The 21,587-nt window shown below is 45.0% G+C and overlaps 4 protein-coding genes across 5 annotated transcripts in view; 3 read left to right on the top strand and 1 right to left on the bottom strand.

Annotated features, from left to right (window-relative positions):
• Positions 1–2,162, top strand: part of LOC122186003 — a 13,433-nt gene extending 11,271 nt beyond the window's left edge. The window contains exons 17-19 of the mRNA XM_042882249.1: positions 576–974; positions 1,349–1,519; positions 1,853–2,162. Coding sequence (XP_042738183.1) covers positions 576–974; positions 1,349–1,519; positions 1,853–2,127 — 845 coding nt within the window. The 3' untranslated portion in view covers positions 2,128–2,162. The remainder of the gene's footprint in view (positions 1–575; positions 975–1,348; positions 1,520–1,852) is intronic.
• A 304-nt stretch (positions 2,163–2,466) lies between these two features.
• LOC122186106 lies at positions 2,467–8,696 on the top strand. Of its 2 annotated transcripts, XM_042882505.1 has the most exons (9): positions 2,467–2,546; positions 3,022–3,160; positions 3,411–3,601; positions 3,914–4,039; positions 4,853–5,033; positions 5,956–6,107; positions 6,787–6,873; positions 7,481–7,627; positions 8,218–8,696. In XM_042882505.1, exons 2-9 carry the CDS (start codon positions 3,049–3,051, stop codon positions 8,443–8,445), a joined length of 1,224 nt encoding a protein of 407 aa, XP_042738439.1. In that variant the 5' UTR covers positions 2,467–2,546; positions 3,022–3,048; the 3' UTR covers positions 8,446–8,696. The 2 variants fall into 2 exon arrangements, with proteins under 2 accessions (XP_042738439.1, XP_042738440.1); XM_042882506.1 differs by lacking the exon at positions 2,467–2,546 and having other exon boundaries at positions 3,128–3,160; positions 3,354–3,601.
• A 2,432-nt stretch (positions 8,697–11,128) lies between these two features.
• Positions 11,129–13,152, bottom strand: BTG4 (BTG anti-proliferation factor 4). Its single transcript, XM_042882534.1, has 5 exons — positions 12,996–13,152; positions 12,483–12,675; positions 12,080–12,217; positions 11,717–11,912; positions 11,129–11,567 (listed from the first exon to the last, which is right to left on the bottom strand). The coding sequence occupies exons 2-5, from the start codon at positions 12,653–12,655 to the stop codon at positions 11,397–11,399; spliced, it is 678 nt and encodes a 225-aa protein (XP_042738468.1). The 5' UTR covers positions 12,656–12,675; positions 12,996–13,152; the 3' UTR covers positions 11,129–11,396.
• A 4,541-nt stretch (positions 13,153–17,693) lies between these two features.
• On the top strand, positions 17,694–20,464 carry HOATZ (HOATZ cilia and flagella associated protein). Its single transcript, XM_042882536.1, has 4 exons — positions 17,694–18,227; positions 18,918–18,977; positions 19,371–19,423; positions 19,697–20,464. The coding sequence occupies exons 1-4, from the start codon at positions 17,886–17,888 to the stop codon at positions 19,755–19,757; spliced, it is 516 nt and encodes a 171-aa protein (XP_042738470.1). The 5' UTR covers positions 17,694–17,885; the 3' UTR covers positions 19,758–20,464.
• The last annotated feature ends 1,123 nt before the right edge of the window (positions 20,465–21,587 follow it).

Raw genomic sequence — 21,587 nt, forward strand, 5'->3', positions numbered from 1 at the left:
AGTCTCTACTTAAAGAAAACTTTCTCTTTTCTGTAGTTGTATTTTATCACTTTAAAAGTCAGTAAAACTGCTGAAACTATGAGAGACATTTGAGGTACTACATTAATGAGTGTGGCTATGACACAAGAGACTGAAGTTGGTCTGGACTTGGTGATCATTTGAGGTCCCTTCCAATCCCTGACATTCTGTGATTTGACTCAGAGACGGTCCAGCTGCCCTGTTAAAATAATAAAAGCAGTAAAAAATACATAATTTAGGGGCTGAGGTGGCTGAAGTTCTATACATACATGTATTCTTTATAATTCACTGCAGAAGATACACTACGCACAGAGAAAGGAGGAGGAATCTTAACCTTCTAAAGTAGAAGCTAGGATACTTCATTTAAAAACATTTTGTGGGCAAATGATTTTGTAATCAGCGTCACAAATGTTTTTGCTTTATTTTCTCCCATCTCATTAGATCGGTTACTACTTTCTTGTACCTTTTTCTGAATAGAAAGACCAGACTGTCATGACCAGCTGCCAGGTGATCCCAGGTGATGTCCTGACTCTTTATTTCCTGTTTCTCAATTACAGGAGAAGTTATACCTCTAGGTGGGCTGACGGATCCTTCTGGGAACCTAATGCTTCTTGGAGATTCCTTCATTGAGCCTCTGAGTGGGAAACTTGCCCGAGTACAGGGAGCTCACCTGCAGCAGGACAAGGTGCTGCCCCACGGTGGCAGTTACCAAGCAGTGCTGGAAGCCGAGTGGCTGCTGTCCCAAAGTCGTGTGGTGGATGCTCTAAAGAAGCTTAAGGCATCAGTTTTGGAAGATAGCTGTCTAGCAGCAGACAGATTGGCAGTGCTAAAGGCTTCAGTAGAAGATATGAAGAAGTCTTTCACTGCTAGATTTTATCATGCAATGCACTGCTTGAAAAGCCTCAAGAAAAAACAAGAAATAGCTTCAAAGGTCAAGAGTAATGGTGGGAATCTAGGTAGGTGTACAACAGTCTGGTAAAGAGTAAAGGGGTGTCATTACAACTATGGCTACAGTAATGAACATGTTTCCATCACAGGATTTGGCCAAAACATTAGTAGTTAAAACCTTTGCAAGGTTTTTGTCAAAATAGCTTTTCTTAAGCAAATCATAGACTCACAGAATGGCTTGGGTTGAAAGGGTTCCCCAAGGACCATCAAGTTCCAACCCCAAGCCACAAATACTATGATGAGCTCAGCCAACATTATTTGGAAGCTGGAGCAGAAGGAACGGCGTCCATCCTGCATTTGTCAGCCTCTGGAGGTCTTTCCATCACAAAACATCAGTCTGATATTTTACGTTTCTCATCTTCTCTTTTGGGGGATGAACTAGGTATGATCAAATATCCGGGCACGGAGATGTGGATCCCTGCAGTGTTTGGAATGAAAATCCCAGATCCCGGTGGGTCCAGTTTGATGGTGCCAATCCTGGGCATAGACTTTGACTGGAATACCAGGCAGCCTTCCCCACTCGCAGGGACCATGGAAGATGGAAATGGAAAAGGTAGAATGGGAAACTGAATGTGATTATTTTAACAGTAAAGAGGAAAGGACTTCTCTGTCATCACCTCTATTCATATTACTTTCAGAGCCAAGTAATCACCCTACCAGAGCAGATCAGTTAATGTCTCAGCAATGAGTGGAAAATATCAGTGTGCATGGTGTGACATTCAAAACGGGCAGAGCCAGAAAAATGGTGGATAGGAGCCAGGGCTGAGCCCAAATCACACTGCAGCTTTCAGCCATTAAAAAAACCTGATCATTAAGGTTGCAGCTGGAACAGCTGTATTCATGATGCGCATTGTAAGGATTAAATCTGATTTTTCTTTACCCACAGGCCTCGTCCCTATCGCTATTGGTGCCAGAACCATAAGTCCAGTGACAGGTGAAGTGGGGCCTGTTATCGGTGCTCAGACCCACCCCCAGACACACAACGTCATCCCTGTTGTTCAGTCCCTCAGAGCTTTGCCAAGAGCCATGGATACGGAGCTGGTATTACTGCTCAGCTTTGATAACTTCCAAAAACTCTTTGCTCATGATTTTCCACTGCTGTTAGGCAATTTCAGCTCTTCCTATGCCCCACAAATAATATTTTCTCGCAGTACAAGATGAACTGAAGTATATCCATGTCATTTTACTCGCCTCTTCTTTTCATTATCTATTTTTCTCTCTCTTCTACCTGTATCTTCTGCTGCTGCTCTTCATACCTCCTCTTCTATGTCCTACAGATTCAGGACTGCAAATTTCTCATCCCCCTGTGACAGCAAATTTGGATACGTGCTGCAGTTGAAAGCACTGAATAAACATTTCATAAGTAAGGTTCAATTAAGTTTGTAATCTTTCACCTTCCTGCAAATGTAAGCTATTTTTTTTCTGTCATTGCATTTCAGCTGGACCTCCTAGAGAAGGAAATAAATTCAAGGCAAATATACTGGCACTGCAGAATAAAAAAGGAAGAAGGGCTCCTGAAGGAACTGAGTTCTCTATTTCTTCATGTCCTTGATGCTGCAAAGGAGGGAAAGGCACAGAAGGTGTGTGCATTGTTTTTGCAGCTGGCTTCTGTAAAGTTCTTTACAAAGGATTGCCCACAGGCATCCAATTGAAGGATTTCTGGTGCTGCACCCAGGATGGTGCTGATCTGAGTTCACATTACTTCCCTTCTCAATACAGTGCAAATCCAAAATGTGAGTGGATGTGTTGTTACTTCACTGCAGCCTTTCCCACCTTCGAAGTTTGGAGTGTAGTCTCATCACAGAGCAGGCACTGGTTCAAAGCCACAATGTGTCTGTGCACAGCAGGGACAACTGTTCTTAGTGGTATCAGAAACAGATGAACTGCATTCAAGGTCTGCACAATAAAGTAAAATTTTTAAAAAGGCCAGGAAAAAGCTGCGATCAAATTAGCCAATCTCTTGCTTTCATCTGTCAAAGGAAAGAGCTTCACAAGAAGTCTCTGTTGTACAAGTTTGCAAGGTTATCTTGAAGTGCTCTCTCCCATTTCTTACAGATAAAATACAGGGGGGAAGTGAAAGATATGGTGGAAATGTGTCATTTTCTTGAAGGGTCCTCTCTGCAAGAAGCTGAGAGAAGAGCTTCAAAGTATTTCAGCAGCCAGCTGGGCACTGCATTACCCTTACTATTCAAAGGTATGAAGTGTTAGCTACAAACTGACAAGAGGGGAAGCAGGGTGTGTGATGTTTGCTCCCTCCCAGCATGTTAGCTTAAACTTCGGAAACTGCTCATGCCCCCATGAAGCAAGATACAGGATCTGGTTATTCTGTTCTAAAAGATAAAGAGCAGGGATGTGGTGAAACATATTTAGGAAGCGTATCATTTCAGGTTTGCACTGTGAATTTCCATTATCAGATGGGCACTTCTAATATTTGCTGCTTACAGCTGACAGAGATGAAAAAGAACAGGAAATACAGGTTCTGCTGGAGATCAGAAAGGCACTGGAAAAGCTGATGCAGTTTGTTAAGAAGATACAAGAAGAAGAAAAGAGAATATGTGTGCAAATTGCACAGAGAGAGAAGCAGAGGGGATGCAGGTCAAGTACAGAAACAGCACCCAATGTGATGCTCAGACAGGTGAGGTCACTGCTGGCTTAGGCTGAATGTCCTGGGGTCAGAGGACTTGTTAACCTTTGAGAAGCACCCCGGGGTCACACTGTCCCATTTATTTCCTCCACTGTTTCTCTTAAATCCTCCCTTTTTGAACTATTACCTTTAGGGTGGAGCTTTTGGCCCTTCCTGTCATCAGCTGTAGGTTTCATGACTGTTCTGTGATGACTACCCAGACACCAGTGCCATGTAGCTGTCACACCAGCTTTGCAGCCGCAGTATGCAACAGAAAATGAAAGCTGGGACTTGAAGTACTCTGATTTGTCTCATTTCTTCCAGGTTATAGTCGCTCTAGCCTCTGAATTTCAGGAATGCATGCTGAAACAACAAGCTAACGTAGAGACTGCATACACTAAGCTGGAACTTTTGAGGGACTTGTCAGATATCCAAACCCAGCAGGCAAAGGTACTGACCTCTCTCGCAGGCCAATGAAAAGCAGTCATGCTACTTACTTTCTAGCAAAAGCATGAACAGCTGCCACGTTCTGAGAAAAATCCCTGAGAGTGCAAAAATAATTTTCAAATACGCTTGAGTAAAAAAGCCCCCAAGTTCCCCTCTCTTAAAGGGACCTTTCACATCCCATCCTTTGACCTGTGGTGTCTCATGAATCGTAGATCTGTGTCCTCTTGACAAGAGAGTCTTCCCATTAAGTCAATAGGCTCAGAATCTGCTCTTCATATTAACTGGATTCCGTATTTCGTTTTGGCCTTCTGATATTAAAAAGCATAAAATTGCCAATCTTCCCTGATTTTCTTCCCTTTGCTCTGTCTTCCTCTTCTACTCTTCCATCCCCATGAGACAATAACCACTGACTGAATTTCAGCTTATTAATATAATTGAGATAGAACTGTTAGACCAGAACGTTGAGCAGAAAGCTTTTTATTACATGTATGACACAAGTGGATTCCAGAGAAGCTGAGGATATTGAATGCAAGCAATTCAGTTCCAATCATTTGTCTTACAATATCTGCAGCAGCTTGAAGGATGCAGAAAAATCAGAGTTGGGTGCTCCAAGATTGTAACCACTGGAAAAGACTTGAGGCTGCTGAGACAGGCTCCTTGTAGAATCCTATTGAGTCACCAGTCAGTCAGTGTGGGATGTCTGAAGCAACAATTTGAGGTTTTCAGCAGAAGGCAAAGAGGGCCAGGATGCTTTTCCAATGAGATTTTCAACACATGTAAAACACAGGTTACATGTATTGTCTTGTGATGTTTCAGATGCTTTTCTGTGGGTCACAATGCTGTTTTGAAAACTATGAGACAGCCAGCTACTATGGCAGCAGTGGGATCTCACACAGTACAGGCAAGGCCATCGACCACAGTGTGATGCCACTGCTCAAGTCTATGGTTCAGATGCTGGAGGAAGACAGCAGAAGTTACGTATCATCTGAGACACCTGGTGAGAGAGGAGTTGAAGGTCCTGTCAGTTGCCTTGTTTTACTCTGGCCTTTAAAAACGTATTGGAACCTTTCAACTTTAAAGGCTAGAAAGAGAGATTCTCCTTTCTGGCAGCAGCTGTCAGATACTTCAGTGAATCTGTGCTAAAGTAACAGTCATTTCACTACTGCTTTTACCATTTTTCATCACTCTAGAAAGCATTGGTGATTTTAGCTACATTGGGAAGCCTGCAGAATAGAATGGCTTGGGTTGGAAGGGATCTCAAGGATCATCAAACCCCAACCCCTTGCCACATGCAGGGCCAGCAGCCTCTATATCTAATACTAGACAGATTCATCAGCACTTTAGAACTAATCTGTGATTATTTTAGATAAGACTGCAATAAAGTAATTGGCACACAAAATGAAACAGCCATTCTTTTTGGAAGCAGTATTGATTTTCTTTTCAGCAGAAGTATTTTAACATGTGCAACTTTGGCTATTTCCACCAGAGATGAAGACAGGATTAGCGCTGCATTCCCAGTTCAGGTGTTTGTTTCATCAGTCAGGCAGCCTGTGGTTGTTTTTACTGTTACAAGATCTTGCAGAGCAGACAACTTAAATTTAATGTCCTCTTTGGAGGAAGCACTGTAACAATGGAGGACAGACTCAGAATACAGAATCACACCAACATGGCTGTCAATCGAGCCTGAGGTACACAAGTCATCACCTTTCTAGGCCTTACTTGAAATGTGTAGGGAGAATGAAGTTCTGGGGATTGCCCACGAACACTGAGCTCTGCACTCTTGAAAGAACTGATAATTCATCAGCAGCCTTGGTTTTATATGAAGAATGACAAAAATGTTAGCAGGTGAGAAATGCAGTGAAATGAAGACACTTGAAACAAAATGAATTAATCTAACAAGATTCTGTTGTTCTTCGTAGAAACAGCAAGTTCCTCTCAGAGTAAACAAGATGCCTTCTCCAGTCAAGAAGGAGAGCTAATAGTAGTGGATTCTGCAGCCCTGTCCACGAGGGAGTTTGTCACATATCAGTATGGCATCTCCCTGCTGCAGTTTCTCAGCCTTCACATTGATGTAAGTTTGTGAGCTGCTGGTATTCAGTAATCAGCTCTTCAGAAAGAACAGTTATCTAAACAATCCTTCAGCCAACAAGCTGCAAAGCATCTGCCAATTATAAAGCAAAATCAAGTTGAAAAAGACTAATCTGCCAACAGCAGGAAGTAGAATTTGTGTTTTCCCACAGTGATGTAGGACTGTGCTGAGATCAAATTTCTGTTGCCCAAGATCCACGGTCAGTTCTTGTATTTGCTGTGCAATCCCTGCTGTGCACCTCACCCAGACCTTGCATTACCTAATTGTTGCATACTGAATGGCATTAGGATAAAGCACATTTCTTTTATAATTTGGAGCAAGGCATTTCTTATTTTGATGTTACAGTTCGTAGCACAGCAAGGCTTCATCCAAGGCCTTCATAGAAATATAAAATAAATACAAATAGTGATGCCTCCAGTCAGGGCTCTGGGACAAGAGCTCACTTTAATTTATTTCATTAGAAAACTGGCAAGATGAATTGCTGCAACACGTGAGGGTTTTTTAAACAGTTCCCGTTTCCCTGTGGTATTTGTTGGCTCTGTGTACCCACTGCAAATCAAAGGTGACATTTAAAGGAATTCACATCCCATAACCCCTCTTACTTTGCAGGTCTGATGTGCATGCACAGGTTTTACAGAAGCAATTTGCCTTCCCTTTGCAGGCTCCAGAAGTTAAGCTGTGTGTTGCCTCCAGTATTCCTCTCTGCAGTGCTGCAGGCAGTGCCTTCAGGAACTCGTTCTTTTATCAGGTTTGTCAACTTCACATCTAACCAGCCTGTGTAATACTTTTACATGCATTGAGTTATGGACCTAGGAGGTGAACTGCAGGAAGGTTTCATGTTTTTAAATCATTATATGTTTGATGTAAGACCCTTCAAGGTTAATGGCATGCTCTGGATTTCTCTGAATGTGAACTTAATAGAGCACTGTAGAATACAGAGATTTAAAAAGGGGCTGATGTGGGGTCGTACCCAGAGCATTTTATTGTGCTCATCCAGTCTCTCATGTTCAAATTACTGAATTTTCTATAGGTCACCTTTATAGAAGTGAGCAATTTATCAGCATTTTACTTGCTATAACCAGACACACAAAATAGATTCTGCATTCTAAAAGTGAAGTATTAGAGAGAAAAGCTTTCTAAAGTTCATGATACACGGAGATACAACTGTCTAGAAACACAGTGTGAGAAGGCTTTAGATTTCACACATAAGAAGGTGTCCCAAATTGAAGCCTTATGACAGTGCTGTGTTGTTTGTTATATATATATTCCCCATGTAAAACCAAACCAGTGGCAGAATTCTCTCTCTTCAGCTGCCCATTGGCTGTGCTCAGCTCAGGATATTTGTTCTTTTTCAGACTTCAAAGAACAAACTGTTCATCCTGAGGGATTGTCTGGGTTCTGTGGGAAGCTTCCTCCTGCTCCTTGTGCACTGCTTTGCTCACATTGCTGCTGCTGACTTCAGCCAAGACACCAACCCAACCTTCCTGAGGCTTTTTCATCAGGTAGCTCTGCGTGCTCCAAATGTAATTACGTTGTATTTGGAAAACACATACCAGATATGTACATATGGATTTATTGAGAAATAAATGTGGAACAGCAGTGTTCTTCCCCTAACTTCTCAATCAATACAAGGCAGCCCTTTCCATCCAGCCTTCAAAAGAGTGCACTTTCTATTGCAGGAGATGCACAGTCACCTTTTTCCTCAGAGATGTCCCCACTGTGCACAAAGTGATTTTAGGCCCCTGCCAAAATCTGCCTTATTAAATGGTGATTCTCCTCACGATTGTCAAGAACGACCTCCATTGCCAGGGGCCAAACAGCAGAGATAGCCCAGCTCCTGCTGGTGCTGGGTACCACGTCCTCATCCTGCTTCTGTCTTGAACAGCTGCATGTTAACCACACCACTGAGCGGATTTGTGGGCAACATCAAATGAGACCAATAATGTTTTGGGGGTGATTATTAGGATATCAAGAGAAGCTTTTGTTTGACTTGCTCTACCCATCATCCCTACTAATCTCTGGTCAGTGGGTAGTTTTAAATGTCACGTTCAACTGCTTCCAGGTATTCAAAGCTGTTTCTCTCTCTTTCTAGGCACTGAAGACTTGCCTTGGTGAAATGTTTTCTCTCAGACTCCAGCTGTCAGCAGTTCTCCAAGGTAATAAATCCTTAGGGATAACTCAGATGTTGCTGAAGGAAGAGCCGTTCTCCAAGGAAGAAAGAAGCCTGATCTCCCAACTTTTTGAGGTGAAAGGGAAAAACTTCACAGAAATTGAAGCCTTTGAGAAGATAATAAAACAGACTGAGTCCTGGTCTGGTTGAAAGCTCTTCTTTTTATACATACTTCATTACAAAATGGCAATTAAAAGCTGCTTATAGATATTGGCCCTCCCACATTTGCAGCCATCAATTCCCAACAAACACCCGTTTCAAATCTAACAGCCTCAATAGTAGCACAAGCTACCATTTTTACCTGGAAAAAAAGACCTTCATATCAGAAAAAAATTATTTGGCCTCATACAAATCACAGCATAAAAAGCAGTACTCTGAAAAATGTATGTAAAGAGTCTATTAAAGGCCTTTAAAGTTAACACTGATCTGCTCTCTGTGTTTTGTGCTTACTGAATGACAAGTTTGAGGAGCCACCAAGTGACAGCTTGCTTGAGAAGAGAAAAAAGCATTTCCTTAATGCCTTAGGCAGCTGTAAGAAGGGCAGCTTTGGGTGGAGGATGTGATTTGTGATGGTGTAGCTGAATACAAAGCAAATCGTGACACCTTATTGTGACCTCACTTTACACTACAAAGCCAGTCTTCACAACCTGCTACATCTGGGCAGGTTGCATGAAGAGCAGGTCAGATCTGCTGCCTGAGTATGTCAGACTGATTGCTTCTCCCTAAAATATCACCACCTTCTGGATAACAGAAGTCACATTTCAGAGAAATTAGTCTAACTTGGTCTCATGAAAAGCCTACTGCTGTCAGTAACAGCAGCACTTCTACTGGCTGATTTTAAGCACTCAATGCCTTTAACTCAGAAGAAGAAATCTGTACTTATCTCCTGCAGAACTTGAGGATCAAGTAGATGCATTAATGGAAAAGATACCATTAGAGAATGAACACCATCTTTCACAAACATTTGCTTTTACCTTGGATTAAGTACTTCAGAGAAAGAGCAGTTGGTAAAGCAAATAAAGGCAGTAGAAGAAAAAAAAACAGCTTTAATGATCCTCAGAAGACAACTTAGTGGCTTGGTTCTGAATTGGCCAGCTGCTTTTGGTCCCAGGCTTTACATGAGAATATTGTATTGTCATTTTATTAGGCAAAATCATGAGTCAAAGTGTGAAAGACAGCATTTCTTATTCACTGATCATCACCTCTTCTGCCCCTGCAGCCTCTGGTTTAGGTAACAAGTAGGAAGAAACAGCACACCAGAACCTATGAACTTCAAATGATGTCAGAACCCACCGAGTATCCTCGCATTAATGCTGCTGAATCATTCAACACTGAGAAGTGGGTGGGTTATCACTGCTTCATAAATTATGCACTCATTCTGTCATCTTCACCCTACACTGAGATCTCACTAGGAGAGAAAAAACAGATTAAAATAGATGGATTATGCTCATCAAAGCTGCAGAATTAGTTGGAAGCACTACTGCTGACTCTCAGGGACGAAGAAGCCTCCCACCTCACATCTTCTCCTTTATTCAGTTTATTCAGTGCCATACAGATCACAGCATTTGCACAGAGCCAACTCCAAAACAAAGTCTTTTAAAAAGGAAAGCCTCTATAGTATGAGCAAAATTTTTTTTTTTTTTTTTTTTTTTGTATCTACTAAACCCTATTAATGCCAAGTTTGACTTCAATGTGATTTTTTTTTCTGAAGAAAGACAGCAAGTTGTGGTGAAGCAAGACAGACATTACCTTACTTAAGAGGAACAGAGAACTCAACCTTGTTAGTTATCACCATCCACACTGTATTCAAAAGTTAAGAGAGGATCCAGTTTGAGTAACTGTGGCTTAATACAAACGTGTTGTTTGTTTTAATTAAACACCAACTATGAAGTTACCCGAGATCTACACTTATAATTTTAATCACTTATTTGACTTGATTTATACAGGCAGCCTGGTTGTCTTCTTTTACAAAGCCTCTCTTTCAGGACTGCACATCAGTCATTTCCATCACTGCTTACTAGGTAGCAAAGGAGGATTACAGCAAGAAGAAATGACTGCACTTAGCAGTCATATGTATCTGCATGAGCTATTTTGACAACAAGCTTGCTGAGCATTTTCAAGAGATTAAGCAGCAAGACAAGCTACCACCATTGCTTTTACCCTCGTGGCCCAGTTTAAGAAGCAGGAAGTGTTGGACTAGGAGACAAGTCGGTAGGAAAGTCAGAGCAAAGCCATCGTGTTGAGAGGCTGCCAGGACTGAGTTAAATAAAGCATCCTGGAGCACAGCTCAGAAGCCCAGTAGTGTTCCAACGAGCCCTTTCTTACTGAAAGCATAGCCTCCATCTCTCCAGAGTTCTGACTGAGTAGAAGGCAGCTAAAGTGACTCACGTGGTTTAGGAAAAGCTTCCCGGGGGACACAGCACTGCACAACAGGCATCCTTTGATAAATATTCCATCCATTGAGAAGGTGATGTTTGCTGTGCTGCTCACAGCTGGGAGAGCTACACCATCATCTATCCATCCCTCTCCTGTCCATAGGCTGGCTTCTTCTGACAGGTGAGCTACAGGCTAGGAACCAGAAGCCCAGATGGAGCCACAGGAGCATCCTTCACAGCAGTACATAGCAGAGCTTCACACACTGGGAGGTGCAGACATTTTGCTCCCGGTGCAACTAACGCTGCTGCCCTTGCTACCTTGGCCAGAAGGAAGCAGAAGGTCTGCTCATCCTCAGCTCTAAGGGTGTATTTATTTATTGTCAGTCTTCCTTGACTCGTGTTTTGACCAAACAGCTTTTTTTAAACTCCCTTCAGGCACCAAGAGGGGATTGGACAGCTTTTTAAAAGAAAACATGATTAGATTTATTGATATATACGCATTTCCTTTTTAGCTTACAAGTAGCATCTCACATTAATTTTCAGTCTTGTTAACATTGTTAAAATATTAAAATGTTATTTAAAAACCCAGAGTTTCAATAGCACAGAGTAAGAGGATAGGGAACAGACAGTAAGCACATTCTCTTCTCGTGAAGCTCTGTAGCACCAGCCTTCATCCCACAGCACAGCTGAGTGTTAGAGGCTCTTGGAACAGAGACAGCCACGGATCTACCGCTTGGTGTTGATCCAGTGGTATCTGTCAACACGTGGTCCTGAAAAAGCAACAGCTGGCCTGAAGGCTTTGAAAGCCCTGTGCTGGGCATAGGATGAGCCACTTGTGTGTGTCTTCCTATGAAGATACTGAGACCAGGACTGTATGGGTGTCTTGCAGTAGTCAAACTAGAGAGCAAGAAATGAGACAGCATTAAGATGTGTCTGGGCAAGGAAAGGGAGCTAAGTGGCTGACAGCTGTCTGTCTATCACACCTCTGTGAAGGAGTCTCCGGGACACAGATGGTGGCCTTCACCAGCAGGGACAGTCACACTTACCTGGTAGACGCTGTTGGGATTGCTGACAGTAGGGATGGCCTTTGGTTCCCTGTTGAAGCTCTCCTCATCCGAAGAGGTGCCGGAAGGATAATCCAGAGCTGCTCTGTCAACAGCGTGGTTGATCTGCTGCGAAAGCTCTGGGTTCTCCTCTCCTTCAAAGTGAGCAACTGTGAACGGCCGGTTCTTCTCTCCATACCTGGAAGCAACCGCGTTTGTGCCACACAGCTCTGGAGCAGCGGTGTGGACACGACTCACCTGATGCTACCAAGGAAGCACAACCTCAGCCTTTACTAATGGGCTTGGAGAGGATGAGGTTCCACAGAACACCTGGCAGATGATGGTGTGAGTCACAGGTTAACTCACCTGCAACACACTTCAAATGGATCAACCCACAGCGTCATCTCTTTCGGCAAACCAAGCTTGTTGAAGTCCACGTTGCTCTCCACACAAGCTTGCTCCAGCAGCGGATCTCTTGCCTGATGCTTGTTTATCCTTATGCACCTGGGGAGAACACAAGTGCAGGCGGAACATTAGACTTCTCTGCCACTTTGCAGTTCTGCTCCAAGAAATAGGATTAAGTCCACCATATTTCACCTCGGCACAGCTGGCCTGGGGGTACAAACTCTCATTTATAGAGAACATCAGAAAGTTAGCCAGCAACTCCACCAATTTCAGAAGCTTAGTTTAATATAGAACTCAGTTTAAGGCCACCTGTCCAGGACTCAAGAAGTCAGGTCCTCTCCCCTTTCCTTAAAGGCTCTCTTACCTGAAGGCCTGTCCTCGGGATGGATTGTCCAAGTACCAGTGGTTCTTGTACTTTTCAAACAGCAGTGTTGTCAGCTTAGCTGCAAATCTCTCTATTTTATGCTTGCTCAGCTTGTCTTCCCTTTTTATCAGCCTTGTGATGAAGAAGACAGTAGCAGCAATTTCATCCTTCATTTTAAATCCAAGCGCTTTAACTGTTGGAGAGTCATCAGGAGAGATGAGACACTACCCTGGATCAATTTAATGGCTTTGAGGTGCTATTGAGTTCCAAGGAGAGATGTTAAAACCCACAACCCATCAGATAAAGCTTAAATAAACCAAACTACCAAATAAGAGGATACTTCAGTTCAGGGTATTGCACCAGCTCAACAGATTCCTAGAGAGCACTCACAGTGCACTTGTTAAAATGCAAAAGCTTAAAAGGTCTTAGCCCTTAACAGCCTTTATGCATTGAGTCAACACCCAGCAGGGCTCACAGAGCTGCTTCACACACCACAAAGACCACAAACATTACCTTCTCAGACCAAAGTTGTTGAAAACCTGAGATATATTTCATGTACAACTTCAGATAGCCACAAAAGAAACAGATTTAATGCTACAAAAACTTCTACAGCTTTTGCTTGCTTTTTTTTTTTTTAATTAAAAAAAAAAAAAAAAAAACATAGGAAAACTCCTCCCAAAAAATACCCAACCCTTCCCTCACCATTGCACCACCACCACATCTTGCTCAGGTTTTATATCCAGCTGGCCCTGAGGGCTGTAACAGCATTCAGGTGTGCTCCATTAGCTGATCAACCTGCGGGGCTCCAGGCTGCATCCACTCTAGGTGGTTTTATCCCAATATCAGCTTCCTCTGTTAAGGTACGTTTAATGGATTTTCATCTCCATCTGCCTGTTAGTTAAACACCAGTTTAATACAGCAGTGAGTAAACTTAACGAGTGGTCACAAACTCCTTCTAGTGGAGTTCGTGCAGCGTTGCTCCCTGCCCTCACGTTTGGTGGCCGGGGGAGGTGGGGGAGTCACCAACCCTGGAGGTGTTCAGGGAATGTTTAGATGTGCTGAGGGACGTGGATTGGTGAGAGCTGCTGGTGGGTGGTTGGGATGGGTGATCTTGGAGGTCTTTTCCAACCTTGGTGATTCTGTGATTCTATTCTAAAGATTGGATGACTGCATTTATCAATGTTCATGTCTTCTGATGACCATAATTGGCTTTTTTTGTTGTTTTTATGCTATTTCACAGAGGATGTGAGTGACTCTTTTAAAGAGTTCAAACCAGTTCCTGGAATGTGAGTGCTTCGTTATGGGCCTCGAGCTGTGCTAAGGGAGGTTCAGGTTGGATGTTGGGAAATATTTCTTCACCAAGAGAGTGGTCAGGCACTGCAATGGGCTGCAGGGACGTGGTGGGCTCCCTGGAGGTGTTCAGGAAGCATTTAGATGTGGCACTGGGACCTGGCTTAGTTCAAAATACTGGTGATAGGCAGACAGTTGGACTGGATGATCTTGGAGGTCTTTTCCAGCCTGCTGAGTCCATGATTCTATGCTTCATTGTTTAAAGTTGTAGGCAGTAAGCTGATGTGTTCTCTTTTTCCCCTTCTGCCTGTGGAATTTGTGCCACCAATGCTGGATATCAGAAAGCATTCAGACAAAATGACAAACGAAGGTGAAAAGAGCTGAGCGCTTACACAGGTTCTCGATGTGGATGCAGGTGTTGAAGCCGAGCAATGTGAGCGCTCGCAGGGCTGGCTGGGGGCTGAGCAACGCATGGATGGCTTGCAGGCGGTCTCCTGCCTTCCTCCTTCCTCCAGCTCCAACTTGTTCAGGCAGGCCCTGTGAGTTGGGAAATTCTGTGCTAAAAGAAGTGACCAGATGGCACAAAGGATGGCCAGAGAGGCCTGAATGCCTTCAACACCTCTGCACATTGAGTTCATTGTTCCATAGCTAACAGGTGCCGTAAGCCAGCCGTAAACAAACCTTCACCTGAGAAACCAGGCTGCTCATGCAATCAGTGCTGTTTCTTGCATGCCAAGGGGCCAAACAGGACTACACCAACTTTGTGCATCAGACAGGGAAAGAAAAAGAAAGAAAAATTCAGCAAAGTTCTTGGCAACCTGTCCGGCTGGCTCTAATTATTAATGCTGCCATAGAAGCAAGGCTATGGGAATGCTTTAACTTGGTGTTTTTACAATCACTCCTGAATTCAGAACTTCTGTTAGTGACAGAGAAGCCAGAATGGCAGGGGGCATTTCTGAGCTCCCATTTCGTTGACAACTAGAACTGTCTCTTTTAATTAGGCTCAATCATTGAACTAAAATCCTTTGTTCTGTTGTCAGTTGTCACTGAATGCATGAGAACACAGCCTTGGGTCTCCTGCTTGGAGAATAAAGGAAGTCAAAGAGAAAATGTGAGCCCTCCATCCCAGTGTGAGATCTGTAAAGCAACTCAACCAGTTGTGCTCCCACCCATTCCCAGCTGTGTCCAAGCTGGATCTGTTGGCATCCCAGCAGTTCTGCAACAAGCGTTATGAACAGCCAGGAGTTCTGATTGATGAGTTAAATTAATGAGCACACATGGGTGCCTTTGGCTAAGGGGGGCTGCTGGGTTCGTTAATTGTTACTGAGAAGAAGAAAATAATTATAATAGTACAATACTAGAAAACACTGCTTTATTATCCCTGGATATTTATGGGATCATGGAATCGGAGCACAGAACGGCCTGGGTTGCAAAGGCCCACAGTGCTCATCCAGTCCCAACCCCCTGCTGTGTGCAGTCACCAACCAGCAGCCCAGGCTGCCCAGAGCCACCTCCAGCCTGGCCTTGAATGCCTGCAGGGATGGGGCATCCACAGCCTCCAACTCTGGTTGTATTCAGAGCTCACTGAAATCAATGGAAATCCGTCCAAAGGCTTGAAGTGGAATTCAGGTCAGGCCTGAACTCAGCAGAGCATTCTTAGCTGGATTACATTGCGGGTCTCCTGGTCACCAGGCAAGTCTAGGCATGAGGTGCAAAGGGAAGAGTCAGATGCAGTTTCTCTAGTAACTGCAGGCCGAACCTAGAGCAAACATTTCCCTGAGCACCAGACCAGCTCTGCAGAAGCTTTTGCATTTTCCGTATCGATACCAGCAGAGCTGAGGGCAGCTTGCTGCTGGCAGCCTTCCTTCTCCACGCCGCCTCCTTTCTGTAGATGATCAACTACAGACACCTTCAGGTGAGCAGCTGAAGTCACAACTACTGATGTAAGTTCAAGGAGCGTGAGTTGTTTCATGATGGGAAAACATCTGAGAGAAAAGGCCTCTCCATCTGCTTTGTCAGGGCTGTGGGTCTGTCTGCTCTGTCCTCCTCCTATGGCTCCTCAGCTCCTCTTTGACTTAAAAGCAGCCTGAGGCTGCAGGTATCACCGGAGAGATGTGATGGAGCATCAAACCTGCATCACAGCCCCTGCAGCTCCAGCCCAACCCGCAGCCATTTGTCCACAAGAGAAGGCAGAAACTTGTGCTCCGTATTGACTTTGCCCATAGAAACCTCTTCTGCAACAAAGCTGCCCATCCCAAGAGCCGTGCGGTCGGTTCAGGGCTGGGTCCATCCTCCAGGCGCCAGCCCTGAGTGCCCATGGTGACAGAATGTACACAGAGGGCTGACCCACACCCGGCTGGGGCCACTCCAGCACAGCCATCTGTGGGGAGAGATGGGGACCCAGGTGCCCCTGTAGGGTCCATCCCATCCCATGGCTGCCTGGGAAAGTGGTGCCCGGTGAATGGAAAGAAAGGAAAGAAGAAGTTCGCTGTTCTTCTCTTCCTGTTAATTCTTTTTGAGCATTTTGTTGCAAATTCAGCCCTAGCAGGATTTCCACAAGGTAAGCTTCTTAAGGGTAAGTCCTGAATGCTTTTTTTCTGCATTTTAACAGTATAGCAGTTATGGTTGAAAGATAGCAAAAAAAAAAAAGTTTAATTTGCAGGCAAAGTTCTCCCTGTAACCTTACAGGCTCTGTCTCATTGCTGAGTTAGCAGCAGCCTGATAAATCTATATAAAATAATGTTATGGTATTACTGGTTGCATACACATACATTAGACACAAGGCACAATTAATTGTAACTACTTTCTGCCCATTCTACCTTGTTCTGCTGACCAGGTTTTCCTGTTTCTTTGGTAGCACTGCAATGTTTGAGCAGCATGGGGGCTGACAACCACCTCTGCCTCTGTTCCTGTATCTCTGGGGAAAAGAGAGAGCTCTGGATTTAGTGGAATAGCACTAAGGGTGGTACGACCAATGTTTTCTGACTGTTGCTATAATAACACATGGAGTACTTTAATATTATTGGGAGTGCTTTCTTCTTTTTCCAGGTGTGAATTCCACAGCACCATCATGAGAGCAGTGCTTGGTTTGCAGGCAGTGTAGTTAGCTGATTGTACCCAGTGCCCCACAATCACTACATTCACTGCCATCAAAACAAGGCACAGGACCCCGCATTGCAGCCTCAGTGCATCCTTATTCCTAGTGCAGAAAGGGTCAGTGTTTCCTTCTTTACATCCTTACTGCCAGTAATGTTAGCTGCCCAACAGACATTAGTATATGTTGCCAATATCAAATGAAATATTAGATTTGCTTAGATGTGTGGTCTGATTTTTGGGTGGTCCTGTGTGGAGCTGGGAGCTGGGCTGGGTGAACCCTATGGGTCCTTTCCAACTTGGAATGTTTTATGATTCTGTGCTAAATTGGTGCTAAAATCCTTTGGGACATTCCTGGGACAAGAATGCTGTCTGCTGTGCTGAACTCATCGAGTCACATGAAGACTTTTTGTAAGTCGATTGTTGGTGCACCAGGAATGGGCTGAGGATGTGTTCTGTTCTGCCTTCAGCTGATCTAATCAAAGAAGACCATTTGCATTCAGCTTTCATGTCTGACTTAACAAGCCCGTAAGCCAAGAGGGTTTTAAGCACTGATTAAATATAAAGCTAAGTGAACGCTACCCGTGGTTTTACCACTTTGCTTAATGTTCAGTAATGATAATAAGGGGGAAAAAACAAACTTAATACTACTGCAATATTGGGGGGAGGATGTTGTTTGTTTTCTTTCTTAGAAAAACCCAAATTTCATACAGGTAGGAAGAGGAAGGGAGGAGCTCATCCATCAGCCTGGTTACTAGGCAGTGTAGTTAGCTGATTGCCACCAGTACCAATCACTAACCACACAGCCAGGTGAAAAGGCTGGGGAGGAACCCAGGGAGGCACACAGGAATTCATCATGCCCAAGGACATCCCCAGCACTTCTGAGCAAAGCAAGTCTTTTCTTCTTCCCAAAATTCGTAGACATGGGCTGTGCTCATCTCAGCCTTGGGCTTGCCAGACTTTGCGTCTGCCTTTGCGTGTTGAAGAAATGTCATTCAGCCCCAAATTTAATCAAAACAAATGTTTTTATCATCAGTCCGAACAGCAGGGCCTGGCACTCAGGCTGTGGGGCGGGATTGGAGGCACCAGATGGAGAGGGGCCATCAGAGCACAGCCCCACACTGGCCCACAGAGCCTGATGAGCCCCTTGTCTTTGCTGGATCGAGCCCAGCTGATGTGGAGTTTGCCCGCATCTTCTGGAGCACAGCCGTGCTGCCGCCGCTCTTTGAGCCCTGCCTGTGTCCCACCAACCTGTGCCGTGAGGGACCTCCGTCCCCTGGGCAGACCCCAGCCCACAGATGGACCCCATCAGCAGCTCACGGCGTGCAGGAAGCTGAAGCAAAAGACAAACACCGTCAGCAGGTAAGAGCTGCTCGCCTGACCCTTTTCTCATCGCCATTCCTGATCTTTGGGCGTCCCTTGGTGGAGCTTTGGAACTTTGGAAATGACGTGAAGGGCAGATCCAAAAGCAGCCTGGTCCTGGCTAACAGTTGTGCAGACAACAGCTGGGTGTGCTTCCCAGTCACTGATGTGATCTGTAGTTGGAGCCTTTTACTGAAGCCCTATCACTCTAACCCATGTATTAATGCCCATGTATGTATCACAAATGCACACTATTGGAAACGAAGACAACTAGCATTGAATACGTAATAGCGTGGCCTGACTCTGCAATGATACCATGTTATTTTTTGGTATGGGACATGCTGTGAGCTTCAGGTATCCAATAAGAAGATGGAAATCCATGCTGAATGACAGCCGTTGTATTTAGAGCATTCCTTTCACCGGGCTGAGCTGCACGTCAGTCATTCTCATGGGCTTCGTAGAGCATTTCGTGGTCAGCAATGAAATTTCAAAGTTCTTAACACTGCAAATCTGAGAAATCCGTGTAACCCATTTAAAATAGGAAGCCCTGGCATTGCCTTACTCTTGAAAACTCCAGACACTCAGGCTGACTCTCAGCTTCAATGAAGAATTTCAGTTTTACACCAGGAGCATCGTGTGCTTTTAGCTCCTTTTTTTTCTGAGCTCATTTTGCTAAACGTTTCTTCTCAGGCCAAGAAGAAAGAAGAAATACTGGCTTTGCTGAGGAAACAGAGAGAAGAAAGAATTGCGGTACGTCTGGTTCCTTTGGTCCTGTTCTGGTTCCTTCAGGTCCTGGTCCGTTTCCTTTGGTCCTGTTCTGGTTCCTTCAGGCCGTGCTCCAGCTGTGCCTCGAGGTGTGTGCATCCCTACGGCGCAGCTCCCAGGTTTGCTTGGATCTGCTGAAGGAATCCTCACAGCCCCTTTGCTGCGCTCTGAGGGCTGACGTTTGTCCCACCATTGTTTCCTTCAGCTCTGATTCACACAGTATAGAGCAGAGATGGGTGAGGTTTTACCCCGTTCAAGGTTAAACTTCTGTCCTTCTGCAGGGCCATGTATCCCACCTAATACAACTGAATTACATTTGATAGAAGCAGGTAGAAGTGGAAGGAACTAATGATGATCAGAGGGTCTTTGTCTTTTCAGAAAGAGCTGATTTCTCGTCCACATAAACCAAAGATGAAAAGTGATCAAGTAAGGTAATGAAAACCAAAGCTTTCCTGTCTGAATAGCCAGGATCTGTGCTGGGAGATGTTCTAGTTGTTATTTTCACAACGTTAAGAAGTCGGTTTTATCCTGTATGAACACTTGTCATGACAAAACTTAGAAGCAGAAAGGAGGGGGGTGCTGCTGCTGCTCTGTTCTTTACTCCATGTGTGCTCCATCTGTTTATCAGTAGGTCGTAGAATCATTTGAGTTGCAAGGGACCATTGAAGGCAACGCACAGCTTCACTGATCTCTGTTCTTTGCAGCAGGCAGAAGGTGTTTGAAGCAGAGCGTGAGGATCAAGAAGCAGTGAAGGCCCTCAGATAATTCAGCCCAAGTCTGGAGGTGACAACCTGCACCGCTCAGGCTGTGTACATCCCTGCTTTGGTCACATTTCTTGTTCACACCAAGACACAGCACGACTGACAGCAGCTTCTCAACGTAGCCCAAATGTCCCCGTGCTGCTGAAGTGAAAATGAACACTTGATTTGGAAAACTTACTGAGCTGCGGTGCCCTTTGTGCTGGTGGTGGTTTTGGAAGCCCTCTCCATTGCTGCCATGTCAGAACCACTTTGTGTCCTACAGCACTTTGTTCCCAGTTGGGTTCTTCTATTGGAAGAGACCAAATGCCAGTAGCAGAATGTGTACCCACCACTGATTGCAGAAAGCATCATGCTGATGCTTGCCATGGATGTACTCCAATGTTTTTTCCTTCTGAGCCAGTACAGAAATGTTTTCCAATGGGTTCAGTAGATGTAGATGATTTCCTTTGTGTTGGGTGCTGTTCTGAGAACTCCTGATGTAGGTGGAGATTTAAGACCGTGTCAGAGGCTCACGTTCAGCCCTAAATCCAGGCCGTGTCAGTTCAGCTGCTCAGTTATTCCTTGTATTCAAGGCATTTCCATATGATAATAGTAATGGTGAAAATGGGACATCTTCATGGATATGCCATGCTTTGAAGTGCCCTTCCCTTCCCTTCCCTTCCCTTCCCTTCCCTTCCCTTCCCTTCCCTTCCCTTCCCTTCCCTTCCCTTCCCTTCCCTTCCCTTCCCTTCCCTTCCCTTCCCTTCCCTTCCCTTCCCTTCCCTTCCCTTCCCTTCCCTTCCCTTCCCTCTTTTTCCTCTTCCCTTCCCTTCCCTGTCTGTGATTTGTGTTTAAGAAGTTGCCCAGCAGAGAAGTCTGGGCAGTGACAGTGTTACCCCAGGTGTACTTCAGTACAAGACAGTGCTGCCTTTCTCCTTTATGCTGAATGCTTTTCTTCCATGAAAGCATGACACATTTGCCTCTCGTTTTCACATCAAATCTAAATGTTTTGCACAAACTTTGCCTTTTTTCTTATTTAAAGACAGGATGCAGAGTCCTCTGGGTGGGGAGGAGGAGTGGGGTCCTGCAGTGTGGCATGGCCAGTGCTGGGCTGGGGGTGAGGGCAGCCCCACAGCTGCTCCCTGTTGGCACTTTGTCAGCTGAGGCTTCAGATCCTTCTCCTGCCCTGCAAGCAGATCCACCAGGCAGGGACACAGCCAGCTCTGCCTGGGGGAGCAGTGCCTACAGGGTGTGAAATGCACAGCATCTCTGATCACAGCACACAGCAGGAGCTGTGCTGGGAGTGCAGCAGGGCGAGTGCCCCCTCAGCTCCAGTCCCTCCCCATTCCACCTCCCCTTGCAGCCCAGGAGGGCTGGCTCTCCCTGGGCTTTTCACCTCTCACTCTTTTGCCCTGGTTCAGTTTCTGGGTGTTTTTGCACAGGAAGTGGTGGTGTTTGTTTTCCTGGCAATGCGGGGACTCAAAGCACAGTGGTTGGCACACGGACGTGTTCTGCCTTTCAGGTCAAGCTGAAAACAAGCCAAGCCCTAACAGTTGGGTTGGAGGAGGTGGATTTCCTTCTCCAAAGCAGCTGCCTGTGTGTCTCAGTCCTAAGCTGCTCTGTCTGTTGCCCTCCCTGCCACCTTTCTGCACTATTTAGCAGAGCCCATCGCCTCTGTTGGGAAAGAGGTGAAGGGAAAATGGGAAACAGGTGACCAGCACCTACGGGGTGATCCGACTTTGCTCCTCACTCTCTGACGATGGGGATTCTGATTTCCCTCTCCCAGGGATGGACGTGAAGGGAGGGCATGAAGCTGACAGCACCAGGCTCTGCCAGGCTGGGAGATCAAAGGCAC

This window comes from Lagopus leucura, unplaced genomic scaffold (assembly GCF_019238085.1).
Source record: "Lagopus leucura isolate 7727_CA_CO unplaced genomic scaffold, USGS_WTPT01 Super-Scaffold_100034, whole genome shotgun sequence".
Classification (NCBI taxonomy): domain Eukaryota; kingdom Metazoa; phylum Chordata; class Aves; order Galliformes; family Phasianidae; genus Lagopus; species Lagopus leucura.